This window comes from Chironomus tepperi, unplaced genomic scaffold (genome assembly GCF_022539635.2).
Source record: "Chironomus tepperi strain 1889 unplaced genomic scaffold, CSIRO-AGI_Ctep_v1 contig_430, whole genome shotgun sequence".
In the NCBI taxonomy this organism is placed as follows: domain Eukaryota; kingdom Metazoa; phylum Arthropoda; class Insecta; order Diptera; family Chironomidae; genus Chironomus; species Chironomus tepperi.
The window spans coordinates 241,799-256,106 of record NW_027226552.1 but is presented as its reverse complement, the minus strand read 5'-3'; the positions used below and the strand labels follow the sequence as shown (position 1 = coordinate 256,106).

At 31.2% G+C, this 14,308-nt stretch overlaps 1 protein-coding gene across 3 annotated transcripts; it reads right to left on the bottom strand.

Moving 5' to 3' along the window:
• Positions 1 to 112: 112 nt before the first annotated feature.
• Positions 113 to 2,793, bottom strand: LOC139097793 (probable tubulin polyglutamylase ttll-15). Of its 3 annotated transcripts, none has more exons than XM_070649757.1 (5): positions 2,666 to 2,793; positions 1,879 to 2,046; positions 1,516 to 1,821; positions 835 to 1,452; positions 113 to 775 (listed from the first exon to the last, which is right to left on the bottom strand). In XM_070649757.1, the coding sequence occupies exons 2-5, from the start codon at positions 1,935 to 1,937 to the stop codon at positions 478 to 480; spliced, it is 1,281 nt and encodes a 426-aa protein (XP_070505858.1). In that variant the 5' UTR covers positions 1,938 to 2,046; positions 2,666 to 2,793; the 3' UTR covers positions 113 to 477. The 3 variants fall into 3 exon arrangements, with proteins under 3 accessions (XP_070505858.1, XP_070505857.1, XP_070505856.1); XM_070649756.1 differs by having other exon boundaries at positions 1,879 to 2,438; positions 2,666 to 2,676; XM_070649755.1 differs by having other exon boundaries at positions 1,879 to 2,710.
• Between the last annotated feature and the right edge of the window lie 11,515 nt (positions 2,794 to 14,308).

The window sequence follows — 14,308 nt, the reverse complement described above, 5'->3', positions numbered from 1 at the left end:
AAAAAATACTTTCATGTCAATTTCAAGGAACTTGTTATTAGTTTGAAGCTTCTGACGGAAATAACGCTTTTAAGAGAAACTTTAAAACTTTAAATTAAGAATCGTGGTGGATGAATAGACTTGAATAGTTAGTTCTTAGCCCCGAGCAATACAACGTAGATTTTAGTGTGCCGCTATATCGACATGTTAACGACAAGATGTAAAACTACCATTAACGCTCATTTCGGCCTCTATCCCGAAAATTGAAATCGTGCAGTTCGGGTCCATGACTACAATAAAGAAGATTAATTTTGAAAATGTCACGATTTTGGCGATTTTTAACAAGGTGTTGACACTGAATTTCAAGTGCCAAAATTGGCAATGAAACTTCAGCTGGAACTGATCAGTATTTGTGGCGTGTTTCGTTAGAACCATTCAATGTAGTGTATGGATTTTGTTATTTTTATTCATGGAACTTAATTTTCACAAATTGCATTTTTAACACCACTCATAATCCATTTCACATTTTCCTGACAACCAAACAGCCAACCTCTGCGTCTTCTCAGAGAATGTCGCAAGATTCTCATTATTAACGCTAGCTGCTGATGGGAAAATCCTTTTAAATTCTCCACGTCGGTTATGTTCTCGATAGAATTTTTGTAGATATTCACGTTCGTCTGTTGACATGCAAGGTAAGCACAGATAACATGACTCAGCTTCACATTTGTCATCACATTCACTGCATGCTTGGGCATCGATTGCAATGTTTTGAGGTGATGAGTAAATTTGTGAATTTCTGGAGATAAATGAGCAATTATAATTAGTATTTAGGGTCTCAATGTGCCTAGTACCAACCTTAACTCTTCTTTCAGCTCCGTAAACCCCTCAACACCAACCAACCTTAATGTATTGTATATAACCTGCTCATAATGTATTTGATTTCGCTCAAATTCCTTTTTTGCTGGTGTCATATTTGGACTCATGTTGATTTCCATCAAATAAACATTAAGTTTTTCGTCGACCATAAAATCGAACCTGAATAATTCAAAGAAATTGTCATTCGTGCATTGAAATTTCTTGCATTCCTGTTGTGTTGCTGCAACGATTTGTTTAATTTTTGATGTAACAGCCTCGACAATCGAGTCATCAAATTTCTTAAATATAGCTTCTACATCATGTCCATTGTTTGCAAGATAGTTCTTGAAAATATCCAAATTGTGAAAGTCAAAATGTCCTTCAAGATGCTGAAAAGTCTTCATATCCCATGCGTGCTTCTTGTCTTCTCCAACTACGTACTTATTGAGATTTTTGGGATCAAATGGATGATATGGCTCAGAACAGAATCGGAACAGACATTCTGGTTTGTATCTATAGATGACTAATGGATCAATTGATGTGATGAGAACGTACATTCCTATATCAAAAGCGTGGCCATCGATTAGAAGTGGATTTTCAAGGAATACTTGAACGAACCTGGAAAGTTGACGCCAATTAGTATACGATGCCTTTGACTTGACATTATTAAAACCAACTCACTTATTTGGGTTATCCAAACCGTTTTGTATAGCTTCTATGGACACTAGCTGGACTCCTCTATTATCAAAATTTTTCTCCACAAATCTCGCATTTGGATTTTCTTTAATATATTTTTGAAACTTCCCTTGATCTCTTGGAAACGAGAAAGCAGGCAAAACATATTCAGAATTAACACTTGTAACAAATGCACGTTTATTTCCTATGAATGGAGATGCAGGAAAGTGATTTATTTTTTGATTTGGCTTGATTGGCATGATCATCTCTGGAAATCTATCGAAAGGAAACTCTAAAGACCACATGATGTCCCTAAAATTCGATATTTATAGGTTAACTACATAATAATGCTTAATAAAATGAACTCACCAGTGCTCCTTACTTCCATCAACCATTTTATATCCAAGTCTATCAAAAACTCTCTTCATTGACCTCAAGTTATCATTTTCATTCCATTGATTAAGAAGTACTGGCCAGTATGTAAGCTTTTTAATTTCCTCTTTATTAGATACAGTCAATCTTTCGATTATATTGACTCTAAAATAGTACATTGATGCAAAAATGGCAGCAACTAAGGAAACTAAGTATATTTTCATGTCTATTTCAAGTTACTTATCACTAGCTTGAAGCTTATTATTGAAATAAAGGTATTACTATGTAGAAAACTTCAATTTAGTAAATTTAGAATCGTGGTGGATGAATAGACTTGACACTTCTAATCCCGAGCAGCACAATGTAGCCGTTGGACGTTGCTATATCGCCATATCGATATTAAGACTTGAATGTGTCATAAAGATGCAAAATGGAATCGTATTGTTCGGATACGTGACCAGAAATAAGAAGAATAGCAACAAATATGTCACGATTTTCGGTCGATTTTTCCGTGACCGTTTAATTGTTACGTAACGCAAAGTTTGAATTTTATTGCACTACATATTGAAATTTTTGATTTCCTGGATATCCCTAACAGGCAAAGAGATCGCTTTTAGGTATCTAGTGGCATTTCTGTACTATGGGAGCATGCTCTTTGCATGTTAGGGCATATTTCCTTTCAGAAAGGAAGGTCAAGAATCATTCTGAATACTACGTAATAAGCACAGCTAATAAGACTGACTTATTCATTCATTGAAATATGTTAATTCTAAATTTACCTCACCAATGCATCCCTAATGACAACATAATCCCATTACACAGCGGCACATCTTTATACAAACTTTTTAATAAAAATCAAATTTATTGTCTCATGTTTCACTTCCAAAAATATTTTACTGTGTTGCTGCGCACCTCAAATAATTAAAATTTATCTTTTCATACAAAATAAAATACGCAAAAAACAGCTTTTTTTGATGCCTCAAACAGAAAACATTTGTGACGCAGCAGAAATTTACTTTTCGGCAGCAGATGTTCAACCTCAAGAAAATGTACAGTAAATCATTATTTTTGTGGTTTCCGCAAAAACACGACGTGTTCATGAAATTTTGTTTTAATTAATTGAAAATTATTTTTTATTTTTTGATTTTATTGAAATTAATGGTAATGAAAATTACTAGAGATTCATTGCTCTAGGACAATAAGGAATAAATTATGAAATTGGTAATGCAATGGATGAATGATGGTCGATCCTACGCAAACGTCAATGGCACATAGGAGCATGTTTAGCGTAAATAAAGCTGAAAATATATTACATTAACTCCTGTAACCGTGCGAAAGATTTTAATCCATAAAAAAATCAATCATTCCTTGTTTATATTCATTTACATTGAATGTTGAAGCCTACAAGTCGCCTGCAATGTCACATTCAATCAGGATTAACACTGATTATCTTATAATTCATAAAAAATTCCAATTTTCTGCCATTTCTATCTCATTCATTTTTATTCATGATTACAATTTTTACTCATTTTTAATCATATGCTTGACACCAAGCCATCCATTGTTTGTGTGCGTATGCGACCAGCTCTGATAATCTCAGATTCATTTCATTTAAATTTAAACAATAAGTAATGAAAAGCGCTAATTCGAGGGTTGACATTCATCGCCTCTCATTATGTGTGATTGTTTATCGCCCACTGATTCCTCTGCATTTATAGAAAATTTAAAATTAAATTGTTAAAAGATAATTGAAAATGAATTTTTTTTTTTGTTCTTTTTCTACCGACTGTCAAATGCCTTAAGGAGATTTTAGCGCTGGTATTTCTCGCTGATTCCGAGTTTTATTGAAATGACAATCGTAATTAATTAGGAAATTGAAATGGAAAGTGAATTTTAATTGGATTTTTCAGGAGTTTAGAAAATTGTATGTTGAGATGGAATCAATTATGGAACTTTGAATGAAATGTGACTAACTTGGATCGTCCTTGTATCACGTAACGCTTCCAGAAGGGGAAGAGAAAAAGAAGGTATCAAAATGTCACAATATGTGAACAGTCTTTTAAAGTCTAATGAAATTTTGAACATTTTGAGCTTTAAACCCTTTTGCCAAAAATCAACAGGAGTTCCTACCATCATCATTACCAACAACATCATCATAAAGATAATCTCAGAAAATAGAAAATAAATCTGTTGATTTAAAAGACATTTTTCAGTCAAAAAAATACATTAAGTCCTTAAAAATGAAAAATGAACTTTCACAAAATCTAATCCTTTTCAATTTTGGCATCAAAAAATATTTCATATTTTTAATAAAAACTCTTTCAACTTTAAAGAACTAAAAAAATGATCCGAGGCATCTAAAATTTCCAATAAATATTCCGCAACATCATTAATCAAATAAGGAAGCAGGCGCGTATCCGCAAAAAAATAGAGAGAACTAGAGAGGATGATAATCCCATTTATAAAATATGCACACATGTAAAGGGAATCGATTTCACGCCTATTTATTACTCTATCATGAATCTATCTCATCAAATGTGTACTCGCGTGCGCGCCTATATGGCGTAACAATACGCAACAAATAAATAAATTAAATCCATGAATAGAAACTTCAAGGAGTAAGGATATAAGTAGGGAAGCAAATATTGAAATAGAAAACGCATTTTTGTAGTTTGGGGTAATGGATAGATGGATGGGTGGGGAGACTGACAAAGTTAAATTGACTGAGACACGAATAGACTGACAGATGGATAGTATGATGGACAGACGAGTAGGCCAGACTGGCAGACGGACTGAAAGGCTGAAAGACGGAATGTTAGACTAACTAACAGACGAACTGAAGACGGATTCACAGGCATCAAGACGTATTTGTAAGTGGCTAGACAGACATCACAATGAGAAATTTTCTATCCAAAAAAGCATGCTAAAAATACACCATAAATCTTTCGTGCAGACGAGGCAGAAAAACTACGAGAAAAATTGTAAGAAATTTATTTTTATTTCCCAAAAAAAAACTTTTTAACATTAGAATTAAAATAGAAAAGAGAGGAAAAACCTCCTCGAAAGATTGACATTCTCAAGGAGAAAAAGTTAATGCGGAATGATACGCAGAATAATTTTTTTTTCGTTCCCTTTCCAACACATCCTGTCACGATATGTGGAAAATAACTTATTTGCACCCTCATCACTGCTTATTGTGTACGATTCTTTTTTGTGACTGTAAAAATAGTTTGAAGACTTTGCAATTTTTCCGTACTAATGGAAATAAGAATTAATCCGACAATGATTTTCAAGATTTTTATTTTTTTCACATACAAATCGCATATGTGAGCTTGTACTTATAATTTATGTATTTAACTATCTTGAAATCCATTAAAAAATTTAATTCCCTTGATACAGTTGATGCTTTTTAAACTCTTTACCTTTTTAAAATGTTTAAAATTTCATGAATATGTGTGACAGTTTTTTAAATGTTGCTGAATTATTGAACGATTTTCTTGTTCGTTCTTCTTGTTAGTGAACTGTATTGTGATGTAGATGGTTTGGATGTACATTATGAGTACTGTTTAAGGAGTAGAGGTTTTGCATTATTTTGGAAAACTAGAGTTTTAAAGAGCTATCTAAGCGCTGTAGACCCAAATGGATAAAAATACGTTAGAACTAGACAATCCCAGGATTCTTACTTAATTGTTATCCATGATTTCTCATAGAAGTTGTCTAAAACTGGCTCTATTGCTGGTTTATGCTTGCCAATTTTCAATACCAATGCAATACTGTCTCTATAAACCTTCCAAAAATTCTTAAGTCACCCAAGCGTCATCTGAAAAATCATATTTGAAAATCTCAATCTATGGAGCTTCCACAGGCCAACCTTCCATCCCAGGATGCAGCACATTCCAATTCCCAGAATTTAAACCCCTAAATCTAACATTCTAAATACTTCATCATTAAAGATTTAAGCGAGGTTAAAGTTCAATTCACTTTTCTAATGTACATGACTCTTCCTGAACTTTTTTCCTTCATTCTTTTATGCTTGTTCATCATTCGCATGTATTTAAATGTAGTATCATCGTCTTAAAATATAAAACATACTTGAGTTGTATTTCATTTGAATATTCATTACATATCATGCGAATGTTTTTTATGCATATTTACTTTATATTTATTTGCTTGAAAATTGTGGATTGGGAGAGAAGAATTGAAGAACTCATTATATTTAATGAAATGCTGACGTAAGGGTTCATCTGACGATGTTAAATGAATATAATTTGCATTGTACTTGTTCTATATTGATTTACATATGAGGATGATGCTTCAAATGATCTGTTAAAGGTGATTACATTTGCATGTATGAGATGAACTAGTGTACTTATGGTGAATTGCAATTGAAGGCGATTATTGATGCAATCATGTCGATGTGATGATGAAGTTCTGTTCAGGCTTTTGATGGAGTTAAAGGTATTACTGAATAATTCATGATTTTATTCGGAACTTCCGAAACCCCTTGACTTTCCAACATAAAAAAGCCAATTTACAATATTAAAAAGACCCGCAATTTCTAATGACAACACAATATCCATCATCAAAGGACTTACAAATTCCTACCAATTTTCTTCATTTATTGATGAAATTACAAAAGCGGAAAATAACTTTTTGCCTAGTTTGTTGATGCTGAAAACAGAAAACTTCTTTCATTCAAATCAGTAATGCATAAAAATCAGCAAAATATAAAAATCCACCAAAATTACACAGCATATAAAAAAAATAAAATCACTAATGGAACTCTTTTGTATTGCAAAACATGTGTGTGCATATGTGGAATATGTTTTGATCTTTAAGCGGAAGTAACAAGCTATCGTATGCAAATAAAATTTAAAATTTTCATTCACTAACATCATTTTTTTGCATGAGAATTGAGAGGAAGATTGGGAATTTTTTGGGTTGGGAGGAACTAAAGCGCATATTTTGATTAGGTCAGCATGCTATAAGAATATGCGTGGAAGCTCCATCAACTAGACAGTATAGCAATAAATGCGATAAAATCTGGAATCAGATCGGTAAAGTGTGTGAAAGTAAACTATTCATTTACCAGGTACAGGGTCATATTCAGGAAAAGAAGGGGTCGGCTGGGTAAGAGACTGACACCTCTCAACATGACCGCCACATACTAAGTACGCAAGCTTAAGATTGGCCTAGCTGAATTTAAAATTGCTAATTTTCAAGGGATTAGTCAATGATAAGGTCAGGTCAACATTCGGCGCATAGCAGGTCAATCAATGATTCACAATTGATTTGTACATCCAGTGATGTATGTGAGTAGAACGTGATGCTGGCATTTGTCCAGCTATTGCCAGCTTCTGAATCGACATAAAAAATTTAATAAACCATGACAAAATGCACTAAATATATTCAAAATCTGCAGCTATAATTCGTCCAATTCAATAAAATCCATGCGTACATTTTCCTTACACAAAAAAAAGGCAAATTTTCAGCAATTTCAGATTTCCATAAAACGCTATTTTTATTTCATTACATTTACATCAGAAAATTTTATTTTCTCGATATATCAAAACACAATTTGGCTGTTCAGAATTGAATTTTTTTAGAGCTACTGTCGAAAAAAAAATCCGATGATGATAGGAATGTAAACACACACGAGAGACTGGCATGTAATCAAAATAGAAAATAAGTCAGTTGGTGAAAAAATGAAAACAAGACAACCCCTTTCGGCACACAATAGATGATTTTTTTTTGCGAATATATTGCACGTTTATTAGATGTGATATTGATGTTGATGCTGATGCTTATTATCGTAAATTAAATCATATCATGATGCTTCATCAGTTGCATGCGTGACGCTTGTTTGTGTATTTTTTTATGCTGAAAAAATATTTTCTTCTTTTTTTTTTGTTTTCTGTCGCGGCTGTCTGTTTTTGGGGGGAATTGATGATCTAAAATTAAATTGAGTTTAAAGTGCATCTGTTGACTTTAAAGTGGGGTTTGTCCAAAATTGGAGGCTTGCAGCCTTGAGCGAGCTATAAAGTACAGCCAAAAACTACAGTACATACCTATGCATCTACAGGTCAGCTGTGATACATGGACGTTCTCCATTTGACGGCTACAACTGGACCTTTTGTGACTGCCCTTTGCCAATTGGCAATACGAAGCGCTACACTGTCTCTATCAACACAACTTATCAACTGCAGTCTTGACCGAATAACTCATTTTACTTTAACTGGAACTAACTTTTTCAAAATATCAAAACATCCTCAATAATTTAAGATTCTTCAACAAATTCATCTTTATTCAAAACCTCATTATTATCAGTATTTCCAAAATTATTCTTCAAATTCTCAAATTCAACCTTAAGTTCCTTAATTTTCTCATTCAAAATCTCATTTTCCTTCTCTAATCTACAAATTCTTTCAATTTCACTTCCTTTTTCACACTTTTTGTCACTTGTTTCCTCAATCAGTGCCTCAACGACAACTGCCGGTGCAGCAGCAACATCACTTGATCCCTCAGTACAGTTCATACGTAAATTTTCAACCAAATCTTCCATTTCAAATTGGTTTGTGGCTTGCATGCTGATGCATGCATTGTCAGTGAAGTCGGCAAACATTAAATTTTCGGAATAATTTATGAAACTTTCACTCATGTTCTTGATCTTATTTTTGGTCAGCCACAAATGTGTCATGTGAGGTGTTGGATCAAAAAGGTCGCCTGAAATCTTCTCAAGTTTTCCATTGATTAGTCCAAAAAGTTTCAAATCGTTGTAATTTCGAAGCTCATCGCCTTCCAGTTCCACAATGCTGTGATTGCCAATTATTAATGCCCATAAATTAGGGAAAAATATTTCAATTCCTTGCGGGATGAAGGTAAGCTGCGTCGCATTTTGAATTTCCAGTGTAAAGACATCAGAATTGTCTTTGTCCGGCAAGTGAGTTCCAACAACATCAATTAAGACAGTACTTTCAGTTATATTTGATATTGTTGCCCAGCATGTATATTCCTTACCAATTAGTACAAAGTCATTAAATGAGTATGAGCAATGAAAGATTATTGCTGATCCAGAAGAAATTGTAAGAAATAAAAATACGAAAAATTTCATCACTGTTTACTGCTTTGTGTTTATATCACAACTAATGAGTGATATTCAGCATGTTGAGCATACTATCAAATGCAAATGTGGTTGTATGCTGATAAGTTCTTATCAGAATTCATGTAGAATGTCTAGAATTAGAACAGTTAATGTGTTTACATTTTCGTTGTTTTGATTTGAATATTTGATGGAGTCGAGTTAAGTCGAGTTGGTCACAGCTCAGGCTAGAGGCATACTAGTCGTGGCCTAATCTGTCATCTCCCCTAGATGCGTATTTGGGTGGCTATTGGAGGCATAATAGCTGTTATCCTTGTATAAGACCCTGATATGTCAGATTTTGAGTCACTTACTTCAGAGTTCTTTCATAGTTCCATAACAATTCCTAATAAATCCTTAATAAAACTGTTTTTTATTGCATAACATGTAAATCTAGTGAAATATTTGATTTTTGTTTCCATCATTCCAGTTCCTTCATTCATCACATGAATGTTAAACAATTTTGCTGCTCTAAAAAAAACGAGAGCATACATCATCAGTAAGACATGAGGATAATCTCATGGGAACTGACTTTTTTCCTCCTTCATTCATTCACTTGCTATATCACAATAGTTTCTCAATTCTTCTTTCCACTTAAACTCGTGACATGACTTGACACATTGATATAGAAAATGATGGTGCAATAAACTTTAACTCAATCTGAAAGAAAAAGTTGTTGTTTAACATGTGAAAATTGGAATTAAATGATCGATTACACTTTTCTTAGAGATTTGAGATTGAGATTTAATGACATGTTAGGAAAAAATAAATAGATGTGATGCATATAGGGAATATAATGATGACGATGAAATAAGGGATGATGATGGCAAACAAGGAGGTGTGATGAGGATGATTATGAGGATTTTGATGATGGGATGCAAATATCCAATTATAGAGATGATATGTGAGAATTTTGAGCAATTAATGAAGTATTCTATTGGGATAAGGAGAGGGGGGGGGGGGGTCAGGTTGCTCAGTTGTAAGTTCACAAAAAATCCTCAGATTCTCACCAATCCCACCCCTAATTTGAATTTCAATTTCCCATCCACAACTATAATTCATAAGTATCCATAAAAAGTCATAAAAACTTTGCCTGGAAATCTCAACAAAATCAAATAAAATAAATTTCATTATCATGACATACGCACAACTAATATAAATACAACAGTGGCTGTATTAACAATAGTAATAAGTTATATATTAGGAAATATATATAAAAATTATTATTATATTCTTTTCATTCCTTTTTATTGGATCATCATCATCATTTTTGTCATTGTGGCATATCATAAAATGCTAAAAGTTATGACATTTTGATGAGCAAGAATGAGCAAAGACTGGGAAAATTTAATTCATAAAAAGGAATAAGGAGATGGAAGGGAACTACTGAAATGTGTAGCAACAGTAGACAGACAAATGGCATTTGATGTTTTGTAGATTGCGGTGATTTTGTCAGAAAGATTTTGGCAATTTTTAAAATTCTTCAAAATTTTGAATTCTTCATTAATTTTAAATTGAAAAAATATTTTGAGAATACCCAAAAATCATATTGGAACTAAGATTGAAACTATTCTAAGGACATCTATCGTCACAGTTTCATAATTGTGGAATAATTGATGAATATAAATTTCTATCTTTCTGGTTTTATGGTCGCATATCATTACAATTTTATGTCCCTCGATGATATCCCCCTCCATCCTCCTTACTCAAGTCATTCAAGACATTCTTACTGACTTGAAAGAACGAAAATTTTCATCAATCGAAAAATTCAATCCATATAAATTTGTTTTCAATATTTTTAAAGGAAATATGACAAGATGCGGTAAGTAGTAAAGTGATTGTTGAGACTTGTCGATGAAAGGGTCGATTTTTGTGGTGCTTTTGGAAGCAAATGTTTGTACATGGAGCGTGACGAGACATAATGGATTATTAGGTCAATAAAAAGTAGTTTTTAGTTGAAAATTTGTGAACAAATTTTAAAAAAATTGTAAAAAGTTGGAAAAATTTCTATTCTTTTATTAGGTCATGTTGCACCCCTACAACCCCTATCCATATCTCATCTAAAAACATCTTTTCACATAATAAAGTCCTTAAAAAAATAAAATTTCGCATTGGTGATTTTTATTACATTTTTTTAAGCACAAAATAGATACAAAAAACATTTTTATTCGCTTTCTTCCTTCCTTTTTGATTACCTAAAATTTTACAAAAGAGACATACATATAATATCAATTTCTACTACTCATATTACCATTTATGATGCTTAGATGTGATCATAAAAATCATTGAAGTGGAATTTATATCGGAATCATTTGGAAATTGTAAAATGTTAAAGAGATATGAGATGGGATTGTAATGAAGATGGGTCGGAAGTTGAGTTTTGAGTTTTGAGAGTTTAAAGGAAATAGGCGCATTTCATAAGCAAATTTGAGCAATTTGAAGCCAATCTGAGCAACTTGAAGCAAATCTGAGCAATTTGAAGCCAATCTGAGCAAATTGAAGCAAATCTGAGCAATTTGAAGCAAATCTGAGCAATTTGAAGCAAATCTGAGCAATTTGAAGCAGATCTGAGCAATTTGAAGCAAATCTGAGCAAATTGAAGCAAATCTGAGCAATTTGAAGCCAATCTGAGCAATTTGAAGCGAATCTGAGCAATTTAAAGCCAATCTGAGCATTTTAAAGCCAATTTGAGCAATTTGAAGCCAATCTGAGCAATTCAAAGCTCTTCTGACAGCAAGACAAACAAGAGTCAAAACAAAAAGTGTTCATCCTCAATCAAATCTCAATAACAGGACGCAATATCAGTTCCTTTTTCACTAAAATAGCGTTATTTATTGTAAAATTTCCATGGTTTTCACATTTCTTCACCCTTTCTTTCTCTATCAGTGAACATCATCGATGCTTATGTTTACGCATTGATATGCTCATATGCTTAACAACATAAATTTCTATTTCTTGTTCTCAAAAGTTCAGTGCCATAAAATGTCGCATTGATATTTCCGTTGAGGAAATTTTAATTTTTTTTTAACTGAATGGATTGCGAAGTAATTTTCATTAAAAGAGTAATTTATATGAATTTATGCTGCAATCAATTTTAACTTAAAATTTTTTTTCATCGACATCGCAAATTTGCGGGGATTTTTTTTTATGTGCCTCGTTAATGATAGGAAAATATTGCCGTAATGCACGCTTTTTTTCGCAATAACATTTATCTTGTGTGTTCATACAAATTTTTATTATTTTGCCTGAAAAGACAAAAATTTCCATTTCCCACCCTTCATGCTCAAGAGCAACATCGGCAGTTAAATAAAAAATGCTGCATTGCCGATGCTGTTGCTGTTGTTGTTGTTTTGGATGATCTGTCAATGAATTATGTATTCATAAAAGTAATTTAAATTTACTTTCAACTTTTTTTATGTTTTATTTATTGTATCAACACATTCAGAATCGACTGTCTACCCTCAAGAGATTACAATTATCATTATGAAATCGGCAGTAGCGTCAATAAATAAAATATTAAAATATACGGTTGATAATGACGGGAAATATTATTTGAGAGGTTAAGCGTGGCTTGAGTCATGTTAAAGGATTATTTGAGGTTATGAAGTGGATTTTGAATTTAGTTTGGATTTTAGAAATTTTAAGTTTTGCATGAAATTTGAAAAAAATTATTTCAAAAATTCAAAAAAATTGTTATTTGGTCAAAATTTTTAAAAATTAAAATTAAATGAAATTTAAATTTTAAAAATTTAAATAAATGAAATTTGCAAATTAAAATGAAATTGAATTTAAATTTAACTTCAAAATTTAAAATCATGAACTAATTTTAAGTTTGAGATTTTATGGAATTTTAAAAATAATTCAAATTTAATATTTAACAGACTCTTTTAAAATTTTTTTAAATTTTAATAATTTTTTCAACAATCTAACCCACCCAGCCTCAGTTCATTCACTTCAAATACAGATAACAATCTAAATAAACATGGGAAAATGCAGTACATCCAGGAAGGGATTCCATCTATTCTTTAAAAAGTCGTTGATTTTATTAAACAATAAATAATAAACACTCACTTTAAAACGCATTTCATGAAATTCGCTGTGCTTCGTTATCGCGTGGATTTTATGACTTTGTTCTGTATTTTTATGGCTTCAGCAACTGAGAATTTTCAACAATGTGTACTTACTGTCTTTAAAGGAATTGAAGGAGAAAGAAGAACTATAAAAATATTATTTTGCGTAAAAACAGAAGTAAAGTTTTTTACGAGCGAGAGAAATTTAGTTCCTAGCTTTGAATTCGTTTCGTTTTGTGATCTTTAGAATGTTAAGTTGATGGCTATAAAAAGTTTTATGACTGTAAGGTTATGCAATGAATTAATTAGAATACTGGAATGAATTTGAAATTTATTTAAATTTTTAAAATCATAAAAAAATTTAAAAATTTTTAGATTTTTTAAATTGTTTGAACTTTTTAATTTTTTCAAATTTTTTAAATTTTTAAATTTGAAAAAAAAATCAAATTTTTAAAAAAAAGTTTTAAATTTGTCCAAAATTATCCACAGATGTTAAATTCAATTCCAATATGATACAAAATTCTCTCAAAAATATTTTATTAATTTCCAAAAATAATATTTCTCAAAAATTTAATATAAAATTCTATTTCGAATCTACATAAAAACTCAATAAATCACCAAATACAAAATATTTTATAAAAAAAAAAAATATTATCAAGAGAATTAAAACATATTTGTAGTCATTACAGAATTACAAAATACCAATAGATAATAAACATCAAAAAATATTAAAATTTATGCAGGTGCCGCATTTTATACAAAATATTTAATTCCAAATGCAACAGCGAAGCGCGCACAAAATTCTAACAAATTGGTTTTGTTGTTAGAAATCATCCCTCATACTTGTTGTTGTACAATGTATGTGCGATAACGAGAACAAAATAAGCGTGAAAACCTATATCCATTGAAATTGAAAGGCAGAAAGTAACTGAAAAAACGAAGTGAATGTTTTGAAAATTTAAAAATGTAGAAAGTTTGAATTATTAAATTTAAAATTTTAAAGCGCATTTCAAAAATAATTAATTTTACAATAGTAAAAAACTTAAAAATTTTATTTTTTTCGAATTTTTAAATTTTTTAATTTTCAAAAATTAAAAATTAAAAAAATTTAAAAATTTAAAAATTTAAATTTGAGTTTTTTGAAAATTTTTAAAATTTCAAAAACAATTAAATTTTTGAATTTTAAATTTTTTAAGATTTGAATTTTATTATTTTTAAA

Coding starts and splice junctions, on each gene's coding strand:
- LOC139097793 (XM_070649755.1), bottom strand. CDS start 2,105: ATGAAAATATACTTAGTTTCCTTAGTTGCTGCCATTTTTGCATCAATG. Junction 1,453..1,515: donor GGTTTGGATAACCCAAATAA/GTGAGTTGGTTT, acceptor TCAACTTTCCAG/GTTCGTTCAAGTATTCCTTG. Junction 776..834: donor GAGCTGAAAGAAGAGTTAAG/GTTGGTACTAGG, acceptor ATTTATCTCCAG/AAATTCACAAATTTACTCAT.